General features: G+C 41.0%; 2 protein-coding genes across 2 annotated transcripts in view; both read right to left on the bottom strand.

Moving 5' to 3' along the window:
• glula (glutamate-ammonia ligase (glutamine synthase) a) overlaps positions 1–22,392 on the bottom strand; it is a 116,724-nt gene that overhangs the window by 22,570 nt on the left and 71,762 nt on the right. The window lies entirely within an intron of this gene.
• elovl1a (ELOVL fatty acid elongase 1a) lies at positions 12,119–18,226 on the bottom strand. Its single transcript, XM_082173867.1, has 8 exons — positions 17,881–18,226; positions 16,050–16,141; positions 15,648–15,838; positions 15,045–15,125; positions 14,474–14,530; positions 14,237–14,342; positions 13,483–13,622; positions 12,119–12,846 (listed from the first exon to the last, which is right to left on the bottom strand). Exons 2-8 carry the CDS (start codon positions 16,108–16,110, stop codon positions 12,535–12,537), a joined length of 948 nt encoding a protein of 315 aa, XP_082029993.1. The 5' UTR covers positions 16,111–16,141; positions 17,881–18,226; the 3' UTR covers positions 12,119–12,534.

The following is a 22,392-nucleotide window of genomic DNA, read 5'->3' as shown; positions in this document are numbered from 1 at the left end:
GTTGCATTTTGTGGTTGAAAATAACTGGCGTCAGGTTCTGACGTTATATAGTGGTCCACAAATGATAACACCTGTCCAGCATTGGAGGTTAATGTCAATCTGGCATTGGATTCTGACATCAACCTGATTTTCATTTTCAATTTTGGGTTTGGTCTAATAAACTAATTTTTCATTGTTTTGGAGCACACTAGCTTATAAATAACAGTAGGCTAAGGTAACATACTAAAAGCCCAAAAACTTTAAATAGGGAACTATTTGAGGGAACAGCCATTTGGGTGTCCCAAACAATTGTGGATGTTATTGAGTGGATTAATTCAATCTCACATTCAACCCCTGGAACTGGAACTGTGTCCCAGAAATAAACTTGATATTGATATGAGGGTCAGGCAGGCATAGATTCAGAGGCATAAGATACTGTATTACATATACAACAATGCATTGACTTTTACTTTTGATACTGAAGTAGGCTACTCTTAAAAACAAGTATTTATGTAATTTTACTTAAGTAAAGGAGTAATATTTGACCAGTAGTATCTGTAGACTACTTTCTCTCAAGGAAGGAAGTTGTGTACTTTGTCCACCTCTTGTCGGGTCATGGAATGTCTGAGAAGTGACGTAGGCCTACTACTGTAATCTGGTGATTGTCTGTCAGTGCAGTGTGAATTGGCCTTTACATGCGATTTACATCTGTTTTAAGCAGTCTAAATGCTTTGAGGTTCTGTTATGGGAACTTAAAGGAGTCATGAACTTGATTGTTTTATTATTTTATAATGTTGCTTGGGGTGCCCTTATAATGTTAGTATGATTTTTACATCAAAAATGGTCATAATTTATAAATAAAAGCCATTTTTCCAAGCCTGATTTCAGCCTCAGATTTGAACGCTCTGTTTTAAGGGGCGTGTCTGCTGTGAGACTGCAGTGCAAACGCCCACTGCTGTGATTGGCTGACATGCTTGCGAACTCTCTTGAAAACGTTGACAGAGCGCAACGCGTCATAATCTGAAGACCACGCCCACCCGGGGGGAAAACAGTCCAACGGTCTCCATTGACTTTGCATTGCGAGAGGCTGCCTCCTTGTCATTTCTTGCTTCTAACAAAAGACAGAATAATGCCTAAAAGCTGCTATGTGACAAGGTGTACAGCAAACAAGCTAAGAAACCCAGAAATAAGTTTTCATAAGCTGTCGACCCCAAAAAACGAGCGTTTGAGGACATAAAAGTGGATACAGGCTGGAACGAATGGGTAAATTGTGGGATCCTGACACTCACGCCGCCTTCACACTGGCAGTTGAAATCAGCTCCGTAATACGCAATACGCCCCCAGCGGACGTCGTACTACACCGTTGAAAAGCTTCGGAAGCGAGTAGAACAAAAATGGCGGAGAGATTAACGGTTGATTTTGTCAGTGTCAGAATGTACAATTCTGTATGATCTCTCTGATGAGGGTTATAGAGACATTAATCGGAAGGCTGCTGCGTGCCGTGCGTGGAGGAAAGTTCCCCAGGACGTTGAAATGTCAGGTCGGCTAAATGTGATATAGTGGTATATAGGGCTTTTAATTGTATTAACTGCCCTAATAACGTTAGAAAATCATGAAAATAAAAAAATGACATGACAACTTATCGTTAGAAAATCATTATTTATTTTATTAAAAGTTGAGAATTCAGGTTTGTTTATCAGTACCATAGCAACGCTAACTTCCGCTGGAATTGTCGGATAGGAACCGTCCGTAGCCTTTCGCAAGAGTTCAATTTTTTGAACGCATCCGGATGACCAACGGACACGATTTTTTTCGCACCGCACTCGTTCGGACCCGGTTCGCATGCGGTCTGCGAATCTCCATAGGAAATGAATGACTTCCGGTCGTTTCGTAGCCGTATCGGAGCTGATTTCAACTGCCAGTGTGAAGCCGCCTTTCCACTGCAAACGACAAACGACAGCCGTCGGACCGGAAGTCATTCATTTCCTATGGAGAGACGTATGGGAGCTGCGGGGAGTTCCGATCATATGCGTATGCGGAAATTTCGGATCCGATTTGAGCTTCGGATGCGTTGAAATATCTGAACTTCTGCGGCTAGACCGTATGCGACCGATCGACCGGATGTGATGTATTCTAATCAAAACTATGAGCGCGAAGCTAGAATTACCAATATTTTAATACTTTAATGTAAAAGCTATTCCTGCAAAATGACGGTTATTAATAATTATGGCTGAAAAAAATATTTGTATCATTATTAAATCAATATTTATATTGATTAGCTCTATAAAATCGACTGTTTTTTATATATAAGATGTATTGAGGGTCATTTGTTTTGTGTGGATATATTCATGCATGCATTACATTCATTAAAATCATTAATTTTACCATTGTGAACAGCATCACGACCAATTTCAAAGTTCCGTGCGACTGACACCAGGGGGCAAAATGCGACAATCGAATGCGAATGTCGTGCGCAGTGGAAAGGCGGCTTGAAGGCGGCGTCACACTGGCAGTTGAAATCAGCTCCGATACGGCTACGAAACGACCGGAAGTCATTCATTTCCAATGGAGATTCGCAGACCGCATGCGAACCGGGTCCGAACGAGTGCGGTGCGGAAAAAATCGTGTCCGTTGGTCATCCGGATGCGTTCAAAAAAATTGAACTCTTGCGAAAGGCTACGGACGGTTCTCTTTCATCATCTCGTTTCGAGATCCACCTATGGGAAGGGCATCCGTACCTGACCTCTGCAGAAGCATCCAATTGCACCAAGTCTGGCTAGACAGACAGAAGCGCGCAGCCAATGCCAGGTAAGGCCACACCCCCTTACCTAAGGCATATAGCTGTCAGGCGCGCTGCTATTCCTCAGTTGACATTCGCTTCTCGCGATCTCTGCACTGACACAGTTCGGTTGGATTAACGTTACGCTGCTCACTTTCGAGTCTTCAGGAGGACATATCGCCAGATCAGCCTCCGCCAGACGTGAGTGACAGTCGTTTCTTCAGCCTATCCGCTGTGTTTTTTGCATCCGGAGCCGCCCGCGCTCTCGCTGTCCTTCACCTGCTCCTCCTTACATGGCTGCCCGCCACGGATTTTTCCGAGTTCTTCACCGCTAGCCCACCCATGGCTATGTGACCGTCTAAACAGCCGCTTCTCCGGGGAACAGCCTATCACGACGAGCCTGCCCGGCCGCGTGTGGTGCTCTAATAATCGCCGCTAAGGACCCTCTCGTTCTGCGCTGTTTGCTTGAGCTTAACACGCTCAAGAAGCTTTGGAGAACCCGGAGAATTGCGGTCATTGTAATTGCTGCACATGTAGCTTTTTACTAAGCCGGCTTTTAGTTGCACGACCCAGCGCGCCGTGCTCGGCCTTTCTGACTCGGATGGGGGACACGGTGATGATGACGCACTACCGGGGGACTCCCGGAGCGCCACCTCTCTAAATATTTGAGCTGACATCAGCCCAATCCGCATTCCCTGAAGAGGACATCTTCGCGGGAAAACCTCACTCTCGTTGACGAACCGGCCGGTTCCGGCGACGGGGATGACGCGGTCCTTTTAGCGTTCCCTAGGCTAGCGCTCACGCGGCTTTGCCTCAGTCCATCCTCCTGGAAGTTTGTGAGCGAGCGGCCGTTCGTCTCAATATTGTGTGGCCAGCTCCACAGAGCGCCACCGACCAGGATAGGAATATTTACGACGGGTAAGCGCTGAGACCACCGCCCAGTCTGAGGAAACAACTCTTAAAACTGGAGCGTCCCGCTAGACTGTTAACACGGTCTCACGGGCCTTGATGTGTTACGATTACGTGTTGAGGCTTTCAATTTATGCCTTCCTAGGAAGGCGGCCCCGAACGCAAGCGGCCTGCCTGTTGTTCGACCGTTGGGAGTATCGAGCCCGCGTTCACGGGCCACGAGGACGTTTAGTGGACGTTGTGTGTGTGTACCCCCCCAAGCGGGGCTGTCGTGAGGAAAAGTACGTAGCAGTGTTACCACACTGCACGCACTTGGTTCCCCTCACCCAGTTATTAAAGGCTTCGGCCCCAGTGTTTCCCAACACAAAACACACACATTACTAAACAACCCATTTAACAAACGAATCAAATGAATTCGTGCAGATTTATATATCTGCCAACATAGAGAGCAAATCTCTCTGATCCCATGCATGTCGCCCTGAGTCCGTCCACAAGAGGGCTCCATTGCCTCACAAATCAACTAGCTGGGCTCACACAGCTGAGTTGCGGCTGCCCAGCCATGTGTTTTTAGTGGACGTTGTGTGTGGAAGGCTTCGGCCCCTGTGTTCCCCAACACAAAACACACACATAACTAAATAACACTTTAAAACAAACGAATTAAATAAATCCGTTACAGAGAGAGTATCACTCTCCGGGGATATTATTTTTCTGCCTGCAGTGTGTTTTTAGTGGACGTTGTGTGTGGAAGGCTTCGGCCCCTGTGTTCCCCAACACAAAACACACACATAACTAAATAACACTTTAAAACATACAAATTAAATAAATCCGTTACAGAGAGAATATCTCACTCCGCGGATATTATTTTTCTGCCTGCACTTAAGACTGCCCAGTTCATGTGTTCAGGAGATATGTGTGTTTTCCGCCCACTTTCAGGCCTTGTGAGGGAAAGTTTAGCACAGTGGACACCACACTATGTTCCCCACACTATGTTCCCCTCACTCTGTCAATAAAGGCTCCGGCCCCAGTGTTTGCCCAACACAAAACACACAAAGTTACGAATCAAATGAATTCGTTTTGGAGAGAAGACCTCTCTCCGCAGAGAAAACTTCTCACTGCAGAGGGAGGAAATCCCTCCGAACCCCTGCATGTCGCCTCTAGTGTGCCCACTAGATGGCGACTTTGCATCACGAATGAACCAGCTGGGCCCATACACCCCCGCTCCGGCCCGAGCGGGGGCGCTCTCGAGTCACGAAGTGGCTTGGCAAGCCATTTCAGCGCCCGAGTGGGTTTTGCGTACCGTAACCTAGGGTTACAGGCTGCAGTTTGCAATAAAACCTCCACTTTTCAACGGCGTTCTCTCTTCTCACACAGAAGAAAATGCCTCACACATTCTGAAAGAGGAAATTTCCTCCCTCCTAAAGAAGGGAGCGATTCAGATGGTGCCACCCAATCTTATAAACCATGCTTTTTATTCCTGGTATTTTTATGTTTCCAAAAGGCGTGGTGCCCCCCGCCCTATATGGACCTTCGAATGTTGAACAAACATTTGAGGAAATACAATTTCAGAATGTGACACAAGGCTCTCTCGCCCGTGCCATAAAGCAGAACGACTGGTTCACATCAGTCGATCTGAAAGATGCTTTCTTTCACATAAGTATCTACCCTCCACACAGGAAATATCTTCGTCTCGCCTACCAAGGCATTTGTTACGAATTCACAGTTCTTCCGTTCGGGCAAAATTTGAGTCCCCGAACTTTCTGTCTGTGTGCGGAGGCGGGCGTGGCGCCCCTGAGACTATCAGGGCTGAGAATTCTGAATTACATATACGATTGGTTCATCATAGCCAAATCGAAGGAGAAGGTGTCGCTGGACACCGGCCGGGTGCTCGCGCACATCACATCCCTCGTGTTCAAGGTGAATGCGAGCAAAAACAATCTGACTCCCAGTCAGAAAATCTTTTTCCTGGGCTTGGAATTGAACTCAGTCTCCTTGCGAGCGCGTCTCTCTCAAGAGCGTGTTCGCTCTCTGATGAACTGTCTGTCTCAGTTCAGAGAAGGGGCGAGAGTACAATATCGCACATGCCTCAGGCTGCAGGGTCTCATGGCTTCATCTATCCAAGTTGTGCCGTTGGGTCTCCTGAGAATGAGAGCGTTCACGAAATGGGTTTTGTCACTACATTTCAGCCCGATTCGCGATCTCTGCCGCTCGGTAACAGTGACGCGCGCCTGCTCGGCGGCCCTGCGCCATTGGGAGAGCGAGAACTTTACGCTCGGGGAACCCCCTTGGGACGGTTACGATGCGGAAAGTTGTGACGACAGATGCGTCCTTAACAGGCTGGGGAACCACCCAGGAAGGCAGAATGGTGAACGGTCTGTGGCTGAGCAGACTACGTTCAGCGCACATTAACTATTTAGAGCTTTTACCATTTGGAAAGCTCTGAATCATTTTCTGCCTCGCCTGCAGGGACATCCCGTTCTAGTACGGTGCGATAATACCACGGCAGTGGCTTATATCAACTGTCAGGGCGGCATGCGCTTGGTGTGGAGCAGACGGGTTTTTCTGTCATTACGCGTGACTCATGTTCGAGCATTCTGAACAGAGGCGCGGATCTGCTATCGAGGGGAAACCCAATCTAAGGGGATTGGCGTCTTCACCCGCAGATAGTGGAGATGTTATGGATGAGATTTAGACAGGCAGCCGTAGATCTTTTCGCCTCGCGCGAAAACCACCATTGTCCTATGTTCTTCTCGACTAAAGGACGTGGACGCGCCCCTCAGGGCAGACGCACTGGCCCACCCATGGCCCAAAGTGCTGCTGTATGGTTTTCCTCCCCTGTGCCTGATATTTTCACACTGGCCAGGGTGAGAGGGCACGGCCTGTCTCTCATTCTGATAGCACCCAGGTGGCTCAAAGCCCCGTGGCTGGCAGAGATAATCCCTCTGTTGTACGCCGAGCCATGGCGCCTCCCCCCTCGCACGGACATACTGTCCCAAGCCAACGGGGAGATTTACCACCCCCACCCGGACAGGGTGACTCTCTGGGCCTGGCCTGTGAGAGGACGAACCTAAATGCACTGGGGCTCCCGCCGCGTGTAATCGCCACCACTCAGAATGCCAGGGCCGTTTCCACACGATCCCTATATGGCTGGAAGTGGCAAGTGTTCGAAGGGTGGTGTGATGGGCGTGGTCTCACATCTTATCAGTGCTCGGTGCCTGATATTTTGTGTTTCCTGCAAGACCTCATGGAAAGAGGCAGGTCCTTTTCCACCATTAAGGTCTACCTGGCTGCGTTTTCAGCCTGTCATGTGGGTTTTGAGGGCTTCACCGTCAGGCAGCACCCTCTAACCCGCAGTTTTATGAAGGGCGCACGCCGCTCTTTGCCGGTCATCAGGAGATCTGTTCCAGGGTAGGACCTCTCCATGGTGCTGGAAGCGCGGTCTCTTTATCCTTTTGAGCCTCTGGGAAGTATTTCCCTTAAGCTGCTGTCCCTCAAGACAGCTTTGCTCTCGGCCTTGGCATCTGCTAAACGGGTCAGTGAGCTACATGCACTCTCGGTTCAACCCTCGTGCGCCAAATTCTCCTTAAGTGGAGATAAGTTTTCCCTTAAGCCTAACCCGGCCTTCATGCCGAAATGCTTCCCTGTGTTCACTTCGGAGGTTTTGGAGCTATCCGCTTTTCACCCTCCACCCTTTGCCTCCTCGGAGGATCAGGGGCTGAATGCTCTGTGTCCCGGTCGCGCTCTGCAAGCATGTATGACCAGGACCAGTGCTTTCCGCAAGAGCGACCAGCTCTTTGTTTCAAGGGCTCCCCCGCACAAGGGGAGTCCCATTTCAAAGCAATGCCTCTCACATTGGCTTGTGGACGCTATACTATGGCTTATGAAGCAAAGGGAGTGCAGCCCCCAGGGGGCATCAGAGCTCATTCTACAAGGGGCTTAGCCGCCTCTTGGGCTTTGTTCAGGGGAGTGCCACTGCAAGACATCTGCTCCGCGGCCAGCTGGGCCTCTCCTCATACCTTTGAGCGTTACTACCGGTTGGATGTCACCAGAACCTCGGTGGCACATTCGGTCCTAGGGGTAGGGTCCTCTTAGCCCTTTCCCACAGCCCCGTTGGGTTAACCAACGAAGAGTGAATGGGCCGGCTGGCCATGTTCATTCCTGTCACCAAGCATTCGCATTCCTTCTTGGGTTTAGCTATGTGCATTGGTGGTGCGGGGGCCATTATCATGTATGGGTCTCATGCATGTTTCATGCCCTGCTTGTCCACAGCAGTTTAGCGTGGCGTCACCCTTGCAGGGTCATGTTTGTGGGACGTGTCAGGCACCGCCTCTCTGAGGTGACCGTCCTTCTCTGGCCTTCAGAACCTCACTGTGAGTGTATTGGGCAATCGGGGAGCTGTCCATGTCTCTCCCATAGGTGGATCTCGAAACGAGATGATGAAAGAGAACAATAGGTTACTGTCGTAACCCCGGTTCTCTGAAACATCGAGTGGAGAGATCCACCAGCTTCGCCCCGCTTGCCGCACGAGAAGCGAATATACTTACTGAGGAATAGCAGCGCGCCTGACAGCTATATGCCTTAGGTAAGGGGGTGTGGCCTTACCTGGCATTGGCTGCGCGCTTCTGTCTGTCTAGCCAGACTTGGTGCAATTGGATGCTTCTGCAGAGGTCAGGTACGGATGCCCTTCCCATAGGTGGATCTCTCCACTCGATGTTTCAGAGAACCGGGGTTACGACAGTAACCTATTGTTCCTATCCGACAATTCCAGCGGAAGTTAGCGTTGCTATGGTACTGATAAACAAACCTGAATTCTCAACTTTTAATAAAATAAATAATGATTTTATAACGATAAGTTGTCATGTTATTTTTTTATTTTCATGATTTTCTAACGTTATTAGGGCAGTTAATACAATTAAAAGCCCTATAGTATATACCACTATATCACATTTAGCCGACCTGACATATCAACGTCCTGGGGAACTTTCCTCCACGCACAGCAGCAGCCTTCCGATTAATGTCTCTATAACCCTCATCAGAGAGATCATACAGAATTGTACATTCTGACACTGACAAAATCAACCGTTAATCTCTCCGCCATTTTTGTTCTACTCGCTTCCGAAGCTTTTCAACGGTGTAGTACGACGTCTGCTGGGGGCGTATTGCGTATTACGGAGCTGATTTCAACTGCCAGTGTGAAGGCGGCGTCAGTATGCACTAACAATGCACTACGTGTGCAGTAAGTTAAACATTTGGTCACTGGTGAGCCAAATATCCAAATGTCAGTTTTATATATTATATTTCTGTAAGATAAACTATCCTGTGTCGCCGATTACGGTCTCCTCCAGCGGACGTTAGTTCTCAGAGTAATGAGACACGTGACGCTCTGTCTCAACTGCCTGTATCCACTTTTATGTCCTTAAACACTCGTTTTTTGGGGTCGAGAGCTAATACAAACTTATTTCTGGGTTTTTTAGCTTCTTTGCTGTACACCTTGTCACACAGCAGCTTTTAGGCATGTTTCTGTCTTTTGTTAGAAGCAAGGAATGACAAGGAGGCAGCCTCTCGCAATGCAAAGTCAATGGGGACGGTTGGTTTGTTTTCCCCCTGGGTGTGGGCGTGGCCTAAATACGCTCTGTCTCTAATAACAAATCGTGAAAAGTATCGTTTAAAGCATTATATTTAAATCTATTCCATCACATGAAAGGTTGCAGCATGATGAGCACTGACTGAGCAGATGACAGTCTGTTGATCGCGTGAATAAAGATCTTATCATTGCAACGCAATATTTGTAAAATGTTTAGCACAGACACCTAAGCCAGTGGGAAGGGTTGTAGGAACCGCGTCATTAAAAATGAATTTAATCCACTGGTCCCTGATAGCTTGGTCCGTTCTTGGGAGAGAAAAAAACATTTCCGGGTGATTCTCCAACTACAGGCACTTTTGTGTGCTTGGCCTTTTTTTGTAAATAAATAAACAAACAAGTGCAAAAATAAATTGTCCTTATGAAGTTCATGCTCCAACATCCTATTAACCACCAAATCTTTCCCCTTTTTTCTTTTAAAAATGCTTTTGCATGGCTGTTTATTAGCAGATTTTGCAGTGTTATGCTTGTCCCCAACCCAGACTGGCCCTCTTTGAATGTTAGAAAATTATATTAAGGATCGATTTAAAAATATTTTTTAACATGTTTGTCTTAAGGACAAATAAAATAATATCATACCATCGAAATTCCATATGTATATCATCATTTTAAACTATTTTTGGAATGAAATAAGTCTGTCCCCAGGTTTTCCATCATTTCCACCTCCATCAACAAAATCCACTTTAATAGATCCACCATGGTAATCATGGAAATAATAGTGAAAAGGACGTATTAGTTGAAGATGAAACTTCAGGCACATGTGCTCTTCAGCACAAGAAAATAAATCAAGGTAACTCAAGCTTTTATACAGAGTATTTGTATTCAGCGTCATTTCCACCTTGGCTGTAGTTCAGTTGAATTACAACAAATATGAAAATAATGTATTTATGTTTATTATGAGTAAACAACATGCTAAGTCCAAAAGTAGCTAAGCCTGACATGAGGGACTGCTAATATTGCAGAAAAACTGCTAAAATGTCATTTCCACCTCCGTCATTTCCACCACTGAGAAATTAGAGGCGTAGCTTTGGACATGATATATGCTGTTTTTGTGCGCTATTTGCATGTTCTCATGACATATTTGTGCTTTTGGACTGAGAACTTTATATATCACCATTACAGTACACTCTAAATGTATTTTTATTTATCTATCTTTATATGAATGTTTTGAGCAGGTTCATATCATTTGCATATCATTTGTAATCATTATTTTTCAAACTATTAGGCATACTGTTCAACTCATATATGTTAAATAATAAAATACATGGTTAAAAATATTTTGGACTGGCAATTTAAGTAAAAATAAACAGAAACAATCTTTCCACCATAAACCGTCATTTCCACCACTTTCCACCACTACAGTTTTTAAGAAAAAAAAAAAGAATAACCAATGATGTGGATCTAAATGTATTTTAAATCAAGTAGTAATAGTTCATTACTTACAATATATGTGTGAGTGACTTATAATAAACATAGACCTGAGCAAAAATGAGATACTGTAGGCAAAAATCCCAACTCGTGGCAAATCGTGGCATTTAGCAACTTTAAATAAAAATGCATTAAGTTCATGAAGTATTAAGATTTATTTTGTTACATGATTAGGTAGCCACTGATGTTGTTGACAGATACATATTCATATATAACAGTTTTACGATATTATATTGTAATAAAATACATAAATTGAAAAGTGGTGGAAATGACATCTTTATTAGCGCTCTACAGAAAAACTGTTAAAAATAATAATAATCCATGGAATTCTAAAACTGCCCACTGTTATATTGTGTTAGAAGACAAATGAATGAAGCTAGGAAGATTGTTTTAATAGTGTTTTAAGAGAGTGAATTTTTCATAAACTCACAGTGCCAAAAGTGCTCCTAGTTGGAGAATCACCCTTCCATGTTGATTCTGGCAGTCAACAACAGAGCAACTCACGTGTGCACCACGTTTCTGCATCTTAATCGTTAGGCAATCAAAATTACAGGTCATGACTCCTTTAAGATCTTTCAATTCTCATCCTTCTTTCGGGTAATTTTGACCCGAAACAAATTTTTTTATATATATGTTTTTAAATTGAGTGATACACGATTGAGTGATATAAAAAAAAAAGAAAAAAAAAAAGAATGGATTCGAGGAGTTTATGTAGTTGTAATACAAAAAGGAACAAATCCTTCTCTCCCTTAGGAATGAATGCAGTACATAGAAAAATAAAATAAAATAAAACATTTACCAAAAAAATATTTTATAATGTCTACATGTGAATCTGAATGCATACTGAAGAGATACATTCAGGAACTGACTTCAGGACCCAGGAGAAGATTTCTGTTAATTTGCTCCATAGAGCTATAAGACCATCTAGTGGCAAGAGCCATGAAATAAAATGTTTTATTACTTGTTTTCCACCAGAGGTCGGCAGAGACACCCATATTGACCCAATGTGAGATATTCTGAGCTGATTTAAGCTGGTTATAACCTATGGTTATAACATGTATTGAGGTTTGAGTTATTTTTAATTTAAGTTGAAAGAATGTGCTTAAATTATACTATTTATTGATACAAATCTAGAACTTTAAAAGTAAACAAAAGAAAAAAAAAATCTCCACAAAATATTTGCATTAAAAAATGTATAATATAAAATATATAAAAAATGAAATTATATAAGCTTTCTGGACAAAAAAAAAAAAAGGTATAATTGTAAGGCTTTGTGTGATGTTTACCATAATATATACACACCATGTAAACAATGTTTTGTTTCATTTCATTTTTGAATAAAAATCAACTTCACAACTGGAGCATTAAGCAAAAAATAAATACAATTTATTATAAAAAAAGTGTTTATTAAATGATAAGTTACGAACAAACTCTAGAAAAATGGACAGCTCATACATTTCCAATAAACTGAGGAAATATTTATTTACAGTCAAGTTTGAGTTTGTGAGAACTGTACAGTGTGCAAACAACAGGGAGACTCATATGCCAGGAAAAAAGCCAAGGTCAACCGGATTAAACCACAGACATGCTGTTGGGTTTCAGAGCGACGTCAACGAAGCCAACTTCAGTGGACGAATTCTCTTCATGTATAGTGCTCCCCAGCCTCCAACATCCATAAATACAAAGAAAGGGGGACCCACCGCCAGATCCAATGTGCCGCTTCATCTCCCGTGCAATCATAAAAAAGTTAACAATTGACAAAAATAATCTAACAATCATGTCTCTGTTTTGATTGGCCCACTTAGATCTCCTTCACTTTACCATTGTGGGCAAATCCATTAGTGTAGTGCACATTGCCGTTTTCTAAGTGTTTGCCATTGGCCACTACCACAGGCTCAATCACAGTGGTAATGCCATTCTGTGTGGGTTTGTCCTCAATAGAAACAGGTAGTCGCTTGCCCTTTACATAGGCCTGGATCCAGAAGTTTGAGAAGAGGATGAAGAAAAACATGCCGTAGATCAAGATGAGATGAATGAAGAGGGGAACTTGGAATTCACACTTTTCCATGAAGTAATACTGAGAGATATGGACAGTCACCAGTATAAATTGAATCTGTGGAAAATACGTGGAAAGAAATTGAATTATAGCTCCATCATTTTTAAAGTGCTTTTTTCTATTATGCTTTTTCTGAATCACCTGAAACTAGTCGTCAGTAACTCCAGTCTTACTAAATAGGTTTGTAACAAATTTGCATAATGTCAGCCTATGGTCTTCATTGGCTGCCTGCAAACAACGTCTGCTTTTACCCGCCCTCAAACACTGTAGCTGGGGCCTGAAATAGTTTGTTTCGTGTTGTCAGCATATCGGAAAGACGCAGTTTTCTGCACTGTGAAAGCAAATGCACTTTGATGCACTTCCAAAAGAAAATGACTCTGGCTCGAATTGATACGGTAAAACCAATGCCATTGTTACTGTTTGTATCACGGTGTATACAAGTGCTGAGGAAGCCTCCGGAGCTGAAATTCAGATATGGTAACGGGCTTTTCATTTCTGACAACCGCTGTAAGCTTCCGTATTGATGGAAAGGAATGGAATGTACATAGAATGTAATGACAATTGTAAGACAAGTATAAATTATAATTTTTACTTCAATCTCAATGTATGCGTGCCATTTTGGTTACACATTGATGCAAATGCAGTTCACATTAAATCACATAAGATTAAGAGTTTAAATGAGTTTCTACTAACCAGTTGGATAGCTGTCATGTACTTTTTCCACCACAGATACTTCTGGAAGCGCGGGCCAGCAGCAGCTAGACCGTAGTAGGTGTACATGATGACGTGGACACAAGCGTTCACCAAAGCATGGAAAGAACCCATGCCACCGACTGTCATTTTCACATGAAAATAAATGGAAGTAATTGAAATTAGACATCTTTACACCAGTTAATACACCCTAACCTTATTCCCTTGTTTATACTTTGCCCGCATGCAGGAAAGAAAGAAGTCTTTTATAGGAACAAAAAATGCCACCTAATTTCACAGGCTCCGAAAATCTCAGGCTTTTTTATTTTCATATGAAAAAACTGTTTTAATCTTATTTGGGTCACAACTTCATGGCCAAAGGCACAATCTGGTTCTTGAAGCAAAACCAGTTAAAGACGTCTAATAGCCGTCCAAACACAGCCCTGACGTCTAGGGTGAAACAAGGCAAAATTTGAGTTGTCAGTGAAAATTCAACAGACGTCTAACCATAGCCCAAGTATAGACGCAGCATAAAACACGTTAAAGACATAAAACCAAACACCTTGTAATCACGGTTGACTTACATGATGGAATATCATACATCCTACATGTTATTTTGGCAAAAAACAAATTCAAGGTTATTTTGGCTAGAAGTGGGTTTACTCATAGCTGGACTATATCGGGTCTCTAGTTAACTTAGATGGTGAAAAGATGGCTATTGCTTGCTGGTCAGTGACTACAGTGTTGATAGACTCACCAGGAGTAAGAGTGATGCCCCACCACCAGGTCCAGGGCAAGATGGAATGATGGAAGATATGGAGGAACGTCACCTGACTGTGCTTCTTTCTCAACACAAAAAACACCTGGATCACAGACACAGTTCTCGTTAACTCTTGGAAGCAACTGTATATTGTGCCAGATGCCTTTGCATATCCTATTCCAAATACAGCATTAAAACACACAAATTTAAGGCATGAAGACAAATTATTCTTACCGTATCTAGAAGTTCAACATATTTGGAGAAATAGAATAACCAGGCTCCTCGAACCATCTGGGGATATAAGGAGAAACACAATTATCAATACGCATTACCATTCAAAGGTTTCGAGTTTGTAAAATATTTCAAATATTTTTAAATGTTCACCAAGACTGCATTTATTTGATCAAAAACACCATAACTAGTAATATTGTGAAATATTATTACCATTTAAATTACTGTTTTCTATTTTATCATTTTAAAATATAATTTATTCCTGTGATGTTAAAGCTGAATTTTCAGCATCATTACTCCAGTCTTCAGTGTCACATGATCCTTCAGAAATCATTATTATATGCTGATTTGATGCTCAAGAAACAATATTACTTATTACAGTTGAAAACCGTTGTGCTGCTTAGTATTTTTGTGGAAACTGTGAGGCGTTTTATTTAGGATTCTTTGATGAATAGAAAGTTTAAGAACAAGCAGTTATTGGAAATATAATTTATCAATTGAATGCGTTCCGTCTGAATAAAAGTATTAATTCCTTTCAATAACATAAGAACATGTTTGAATGAAACAAACTTACTCTGAGAGCTTGAGGACTGTTGGAGGTGTCACAGAGGTCACATCTCCAAGTGTACGTTGTTCCCCAGCCAGACATCAAGAACTGTAAGCATCAGGCAGATCGAAAAAATTACACAAAAGCACAATAACATGGTTTGTTCATCTTTTCCCTTCATTCATAATTTACTCACCCTCATGTCGTTCCAAACATCTGATTTACTTTCTTCTGTGGAACACAAAAGACGTTTATCAGAATGCTCACGCTGCTCTTTTTCATATATTGAAAGTGAATGATGCCCATAGGCTCAAAAAAGCACCATAGAAGTATCATAAAAATGCACCATAATGTTGTCAAGTCTGCTTTTATGATACTTTTATGGTGTCCATTTGTCATTTCTGAAGCTTGTCAGCTATGGTCACCATTCACTTTCATTATATGAAAAAGAGTAACTTGAAGATTCTGCCAAACATATCCTTTTGTGATCTACAGAAGAAATACTATTGTACGGTGAGCAAATTTTCACTTTTGAATCGACAATATCTTTCTCTAGCAGTTCATGAATTTAACTTGCATGAATAAGTTTAGTTACTCTCCCAAACCTGAAAAAATGAAAAGGTTTCCTACCTCATAAACAATGTAGGAGTTGAAGGCCACCATAGAGAAGTTATAGACAATCATAGTTGTTTTGAGGCTGAAAGGTTTGCGATTGGCCATGTATCGTGGTCCCACATATAAAACGAAGAAGACGTATCCCAGCAAGATGACCGTCATCTGAATGGGACTCTGCATCAGCGGATAATCACGCACTCTGGCATCTGAGAAAATTACACATCAACCGATCAGCCACATGAAACAAGCCTGTGTTACTGTGTTTATCTTTCTAAAGTAGATTCTACTACTGGCCAAAACTGTAGTGCTGTTTACAACAAATTTGAAAGCTTTAATAGTTTTTAATAGCATAACACATAAGCCAGTGATATTGGTGGTTTTTGCTCATCTAAAAAGCACAACACAATGAGCTCTTACCAGTTCTTTTCAGAAGATAGTCGTAGAACCTCAAGGCGCTCGAAAACACCTCTTCAAACATCTTGTCTTTATTTCTTCAGACAACCAATAAACTGGAGGACATAAGTAAATGTGTTAAAACTAGGCAAGCAAACAATGACAATCCAGCTTGTAAAAGGCTGGTCAGACTAATATGCCATTATCAGGAGGACAGTGGAGTCAGAGTCAACAATGGCAACCCAGCAAAAGCAAACAAGAAACAGCTGGCCATGTGAACAGGATGCAAAGCACAACCTGAGTGGTTCATGACATTACCAAAGCCAAATTATTATTATTACCAACTATTGAGTGTACTACAAGATATGTAGTTGGCTTAGATTATTTTTATTTTATTTCTTTTTTTAACCCAAAATCTTGATTTGAATGTATAAGGGAAATTGGTCCTGTAACTGATCAGTGGTCAACATTTTGCCTTCACTAGTTTATTTTAAATGGTCATCCTGTTACGTTTTTTTTAATTATTTTTTATTAATAAAATAATAGTGCATAACTATAGGTACACTTTTTAAATTGTACAAATATAAGAGACCACACATATAGCATGTAGTACTATATGTCCAAATATGGTACTTCCTGCAAATATACCACAAAGTCTCTTATATGAAGTTCTGCGTGCATAATTGCATAAGAATTTGAAATATGTCATTTAAAATAGTTTAGTAGCACATCAACTTTCCAAAAGTATTTCACATCTGTTGCCCATGCAAAAATGTTGGGAAACAACATAAAGCCACCACCTTTCTAGCTCTGTATGTCAATGTTGAGTAACACAGAGCAGATTGAATGAACAGACTATTTAGTGTGTTTCTACTGCTCAAAACCCACATGGGATCCGACCAGACAAACCGAACAGGACTACTCAGACTTAGGCCTGGTTTCACAGGCAGGGCTTAGATAAAGCAAGGATTAGGCCTTAGTTCAATTATGACATTAAAGTAGCTTTTATAAACATGCCTTAAAAAACAAACAAAAAAAACACTACTGGTCTTGAGACAAAACAGTGCAAGTTGCTTTCAGTTAAAACAGCTCAAACATGCATTTTAGTCTGGGACTAGCTTAAGCCTTGTCTGTGAAACAATAGGATAGGATGACAAAGCACACTAAACAGACCCTTCACTGCTTATCTGCCTACACATCTAATGCATTACCACCTGTTTCATCAGAAGAGAACGGAACCATCATAGGAACACAAGAGGAGAGAGACAAACAATTGTTGTAATCAAAAAATCTACTAAAACTTTTACTGTCCTTTCACTCTTAGAATCAACAAATCTGATGTCATCTGTACAACCTGAACTCCAATGAATAGTGCAATAGTGCAAAGCCAGTCAAACTGGTGAGGTGGAGAAACATAGATATCTATCCTGTAAGAATCAGATCAACTCACTAGACAGAAACTGCTAATGACACGAATCACGAAAATGAGTCACAAACAGTCAATACTACACAGAAAACAATCACAAACAAAAGGCACACACACACACACACACACACACACACACACACACACACACACACACACACACACACACACACACACACACACACACACACACACACACACACACACACACACACACACACACACACACACACACACACACACACTAAATCCTGAGACATGCAAAGATGGTCTAAGCTGACCAGATCAAGTGTCTCATCACACTTCTCAGTCACCTAAATAAGGAGAAAATAGACAAACTATCCCAATAAACAATGTGATAGGAGACAGTGAGGGATTCCCGTTCATAATACAGCCTAAGAAAAATACAAAAGTATGTTTAAAGCTTACCTGTTGTCTTTCTGTTGATACAGTCAACCCAGCCAAAAATAAATAAATAAATAAATATATATATCTAAAAATATATCTAAAAAAAAGAAAGAAAGAATACTGCCCCACAGGGGCAAATAAATGGATGACAGACCCAAGTAAGCAGTGGAAACAGTCTCTGAACTTTGGTTCTTTCCAGTGTCCTTATTCTTTCTTTCAGTGGCCCTCAATCACAGCCGTTTCCCCAGTGATAGAATAAGTGACGGGCCAGAGGGAGTTTTGCCAAGGCAGAGACAGGCCACGCTCAGAGGAGTCACTCCCAGTGCCTAATATAAACCTGAGCAGCAGCTCATTCAAAAGAGACAACACCCGCCTGGTTTCGGGACTGTAGCCTGCATTCAACTGACAGGAACCGCCCTCTGAAACCCACCTCAAAACTCAACGATTGGCTCTCTCTAGAGAAAAACTGGTCAGTGATTGGCTCTAATACTGGTTAGGTTTTTATTATGCAGTGGAAGTAGGCGAGAATTGAGCAGAGACTGCTCAACAATGAAAAGTCTTGTTTCCCTTGGGTCACAAATATGGGCATATGCAAAGCCAGAGAAAAATGGAAACATATGAAATAAATAAATAAACATATAAAATTATAATAATTATATATATATATATATATATATATATATATATATATATATATATAGTGTTAGTGAATCAGTTTAATTTCACGTGTTAAGATGTTATGCTAATGGCTAATCTGGGCCTCTATTTCAATCTCTAGCTAGATGTGTTGTACCATAATGTTTTAAATCATAACCGCAACAGTGACAAACATATCAGATACATGTCTATATGTCTATGAGTCAGTGAGCCCTCCAGCTCTGAGACACCATGGTCCATGTGGCACTTGTTCTACACAAGGACACTACCAGTCAGTTTCAATGGATTCCCGTAGCACTGGTCTGACCCGTTCCTCAGACGTTGAGGACAGGGTGTGGGATCCTCAAACTGACACATTCTTGTAGCAGTCCGGGAGGAGGTGAAGAATGACAAAAATCCTGACATGAGTGGGGAGTCTCTGCACTCGAGCCATTTTCTCTGACACAAAAAGCAGTTTGATAACAGACACACTCATGTCATGTCACAACCGCTAACATTTTTTTACATTTAATCAATCGCATTTCATGTCTACATACATGCATACATATTCTAACCTGGGTAATCTTATCATTCATCATTTATGAGTAAAATATCCCTTCCTACAGTGAAAGCTCTGATATTGTTATGACTACTCTACTTATGTTTGAACTTCCTGTGGTTGAGGACAAACGCTGAGCCAATCAAGAGATAAGTAAAGACAATCACAGGTAAGCATCCAATTATAAACCTTCACACATATCTGTGAATTAATGTACAGAGTCCTGTCCAGAACTCCATTCCTCTCTTTTATATCAAAACATACACTTAGAAAAAAAGGTTCAATGGGGTTCTATATAGAACCTTAGGGTTCTTGACTCCATTTTAAAGAGCCCTTTTAACCAGTAAAGTTCGAAATAAGGAGAAATGTCTTAAATTACTGAATAATATGTTCATATTGAGCCAGCCAAGCTCAAAATGCGCAAGTATTTTACTTGCGAGAACATTCGACCACTGTTGCTACCAGGAGACGCCACAGAAAAGCATCAGCAGATAACAGCCAGTTTGATTCAGCGATATTAAAAACCACAGAACTTGAAGGGGCAGATTTCTGACAGGGGTGGCATCCCCTGATAATCTTATATTTTATGATATTACTTAACCGAGATTGGTGTTCTAAACCTATTTATCTAATCCAACATACAAAACTACATAATTCAGGTAATATATGCAGCACTGCCATTTAAAAGCTTGGGGTCGGTAAGAATTTTTTTATGTTTTGCTGCTCATCAAGGTTGCATTTATTTGATAAAAAATAAAAATAAATAAATAGTAAAAGAGTAATACTGTGGAATATTATTACAATTTAAAATAACCGTTTCTATTGTAATATATTTTAAAATGTAATTTATTCCTGTGATGGCAAAGCTGAATTTTCAGCATCAAGTCTTTTCACATGATCCTTCAGAAATCAATCTAATTTGCTGATTTGATGCTCAAGAAACTTTTTAATTTATATGCCTGTCGAGAAGTTGTGGTGTGATTTTCTTAGTGTGACGATTCTTTGTGTGACGATGACGAAGTCACACTCCCAGGAATTCGTGTGACATTCCAGATGGCTATCATCACCTTATTCTTCACACCTCACACCTGAGGATCATATGTATTCATTGCCTTCACTGTACTTTCACCAAACACCTGACTGACCGAGATAAACATCTCTTTTTGGCATGGTGACCTCTGACCTATTTTTCCCCATCGTTTCCATTTCCAGTACTATTTATGCTTCAACTGCAGACAGTAAAGCAACTTCTATGAACCAAGACATCTCATTGGACATTTGATCAATTGTGTCATCAGCCACAGCAGTGCTGGTTTTAGCTTTGACTCAGGTAGACACCAAATGTTTAATAATGCATAATTATGCAGTTAGATGTATTTATAAATGACTACCATCCTATAGATACTCAGAATAGGTACATTTTTAGAAGTTCTCTTTTGTTTAGCCCAATCATGCGTGTTAGAAGAACTGTCCTCAACACACCTAAGCCAAGAAAATAATGGACATCACTACAATAAACCACAGCTAAACTCAAATTGTAGGTCAAACTGAACAAGGAACCTAATACACTAATGACCTGGGAGAGTCTGAGAGCACAATTGGTCATCCATGATTCAATTTAAAGAATCAGCCGTCTCTCATTTCTCTCATTACTCTACTGAATAAACCTTTGCTTCTCGCTCCAGCCCTTGTGACTGAAAACTGAATTAATGTAATTTCGAATTACATTAAATGGGTGTGTTTTCAGGAATCAAACCGATGACTAGACCTGAATGGAAGCTATCCATAAGAACTGGTATGATGCTGGTGAGAGACTTTCAGAAACAGGAACGTGCTGATCTGCATTCATGTGCTAATACAGACACATCAGCAGATTCTGAATAGAAATGATGAGGGATTCCATTCAGTATCCTTCGGTATCAGTCTCACACTGGCTCAAAATAAGACACCCTTTAAATTGTATAGAGGGAATAACCACTATTAAAAGTAGTGAAACTGGACTGTTTAAAAAAAAAAAAAAAAAAAAAAAGTTCTCTCTTTCGGGCAAATTTAAGGAGCTCATAAACCACTAAAAGTAAAAGTTGGATTGTAAATAATAGGGCATGATATCACACATTAGATTTATCTTTAAATATTTGTTAAAAATTGAGAACTAAGACTCCTTCTATACACTAAGATTTTAATTATTTTATCTATTAAAATTTGTACTTATTTCTGTATTTGACAGGGGGGGGGGGGGGGGGGGGGTTAATATAAATATACACTATAATTCAAAAGTTTGGGGTAAGGGTTAGGTTTAAGGTTATTTTTATGCTTATTAAGGCTGCATTTATTTAATCAAATATATTTTATTTTATTTTATTTTATTACCTTCAGAATTTATTTTAATAGGCTGATTTTTATATTTTTGTGAAACCATGATAATTTTTTTCAGGATACTTTGATGAATAGAAAGTTCAAAAGAACAACTTTTTAAAAAAAATATAAATCCCCAGTAATATTATAAATGTCTTTACTGTCCCTTTTGATCAACTGTGAATGTGTCCTTGCTGAATAAAAGTATTAATATATAAAAAAAAAATAAAAAAAAACGTAACAGTGTCTAAGATAACGTGTATTAGGTTATGTAAATGGTCATGGTTTCTTTTTTTTTAAAATCACCTTTTTTATTCCATGCAGTCTCTTAAAAGCATAAAGCGGCAATCACGCTGTTTAAATTAGTTTTAAAATAAAGAATAGCAAGTCAAAGTTTTACATGTTTATGCATTTGTTGTTTATTCTAATTATTTAGGTATTTCTATGGAATTTTAATTTATGCCAAATGAATTGATGTCATCTAATGGACGCTTGTGCAATTCACAGATTCTATTGCACAACCTCAATTTTGCAACACCTCACTTGATCTGAAATCTTGTAAATCACTGGGTGAACAACAGAAATTGGAGTAACCATGTCAATCAACAAAAACACAGCCACCATTAAAAACATCACCAACTGAAACTTCAGTAAAACAACACCATAAATGAATAATGAACTTGGTCAGAAGAGCAAAGAGGATGTCTGACGACTACAACCACAGATATCCACACCTCACTCACTAATTTATGCAACGTCATCAGCTACCCAAAGCGATTATGTCACCTACTCGATCACGGATGCTATTCAGGCGGGATGGTATGCAATAGGACACACGGAATGTCCTCTGTCTTCACGGAATGTCTTCTAAATATATCCACCACAAATCCACAAAGTCAGCATGAAACGGAAGTTGTGATAGTCTTTTTTTCCCTATTGTGACATATTTCCGAGCATGGAAGCTTGTTTACGCCACAGAATAA

Source organism: Leuciscus leuciscus, assembly GCF_965113295.1.
Source record: "Leuciscus leuciscus genome assembly, chromosome: 6".
In the NCBI taxonomy this organism is placed as follows: Eukaryota; Metazoa; Chordata; class Actinopteri; order Cypriniformes; family Leuciscidae; genus Leuciscus; species Leuciscus leuciscus.
This window is presented reverse-complemented; position numbering and strand designations above follow the sequence as displayed.

Excerpts from the sequence above, each read along its gene's own strand:
- elovl1a (XM_082173867.1), bottom strand. The coding sequence starts at position 16,110 with ATGTTTGAAGAGGTGTTTTCGAGCGCCTTGAGGTTCTACGACTATCTT. Across the intron at positions 15,839-16,049 it reads CTATCTTCTGAAAAGAACTG|ATGCCAGAGTGCGTGATTAT; the intron begins GTAAGAGCTCAT and ends TAATTTTCTCAG. Across the intron at positions 13,623-14,236 it reads GGGCATCACTCTTACTCCTG|TCGGTGGCATGGGTTCTTTC; the intron begins GTGAGTCTATCA and ends TGAAAATGACAG.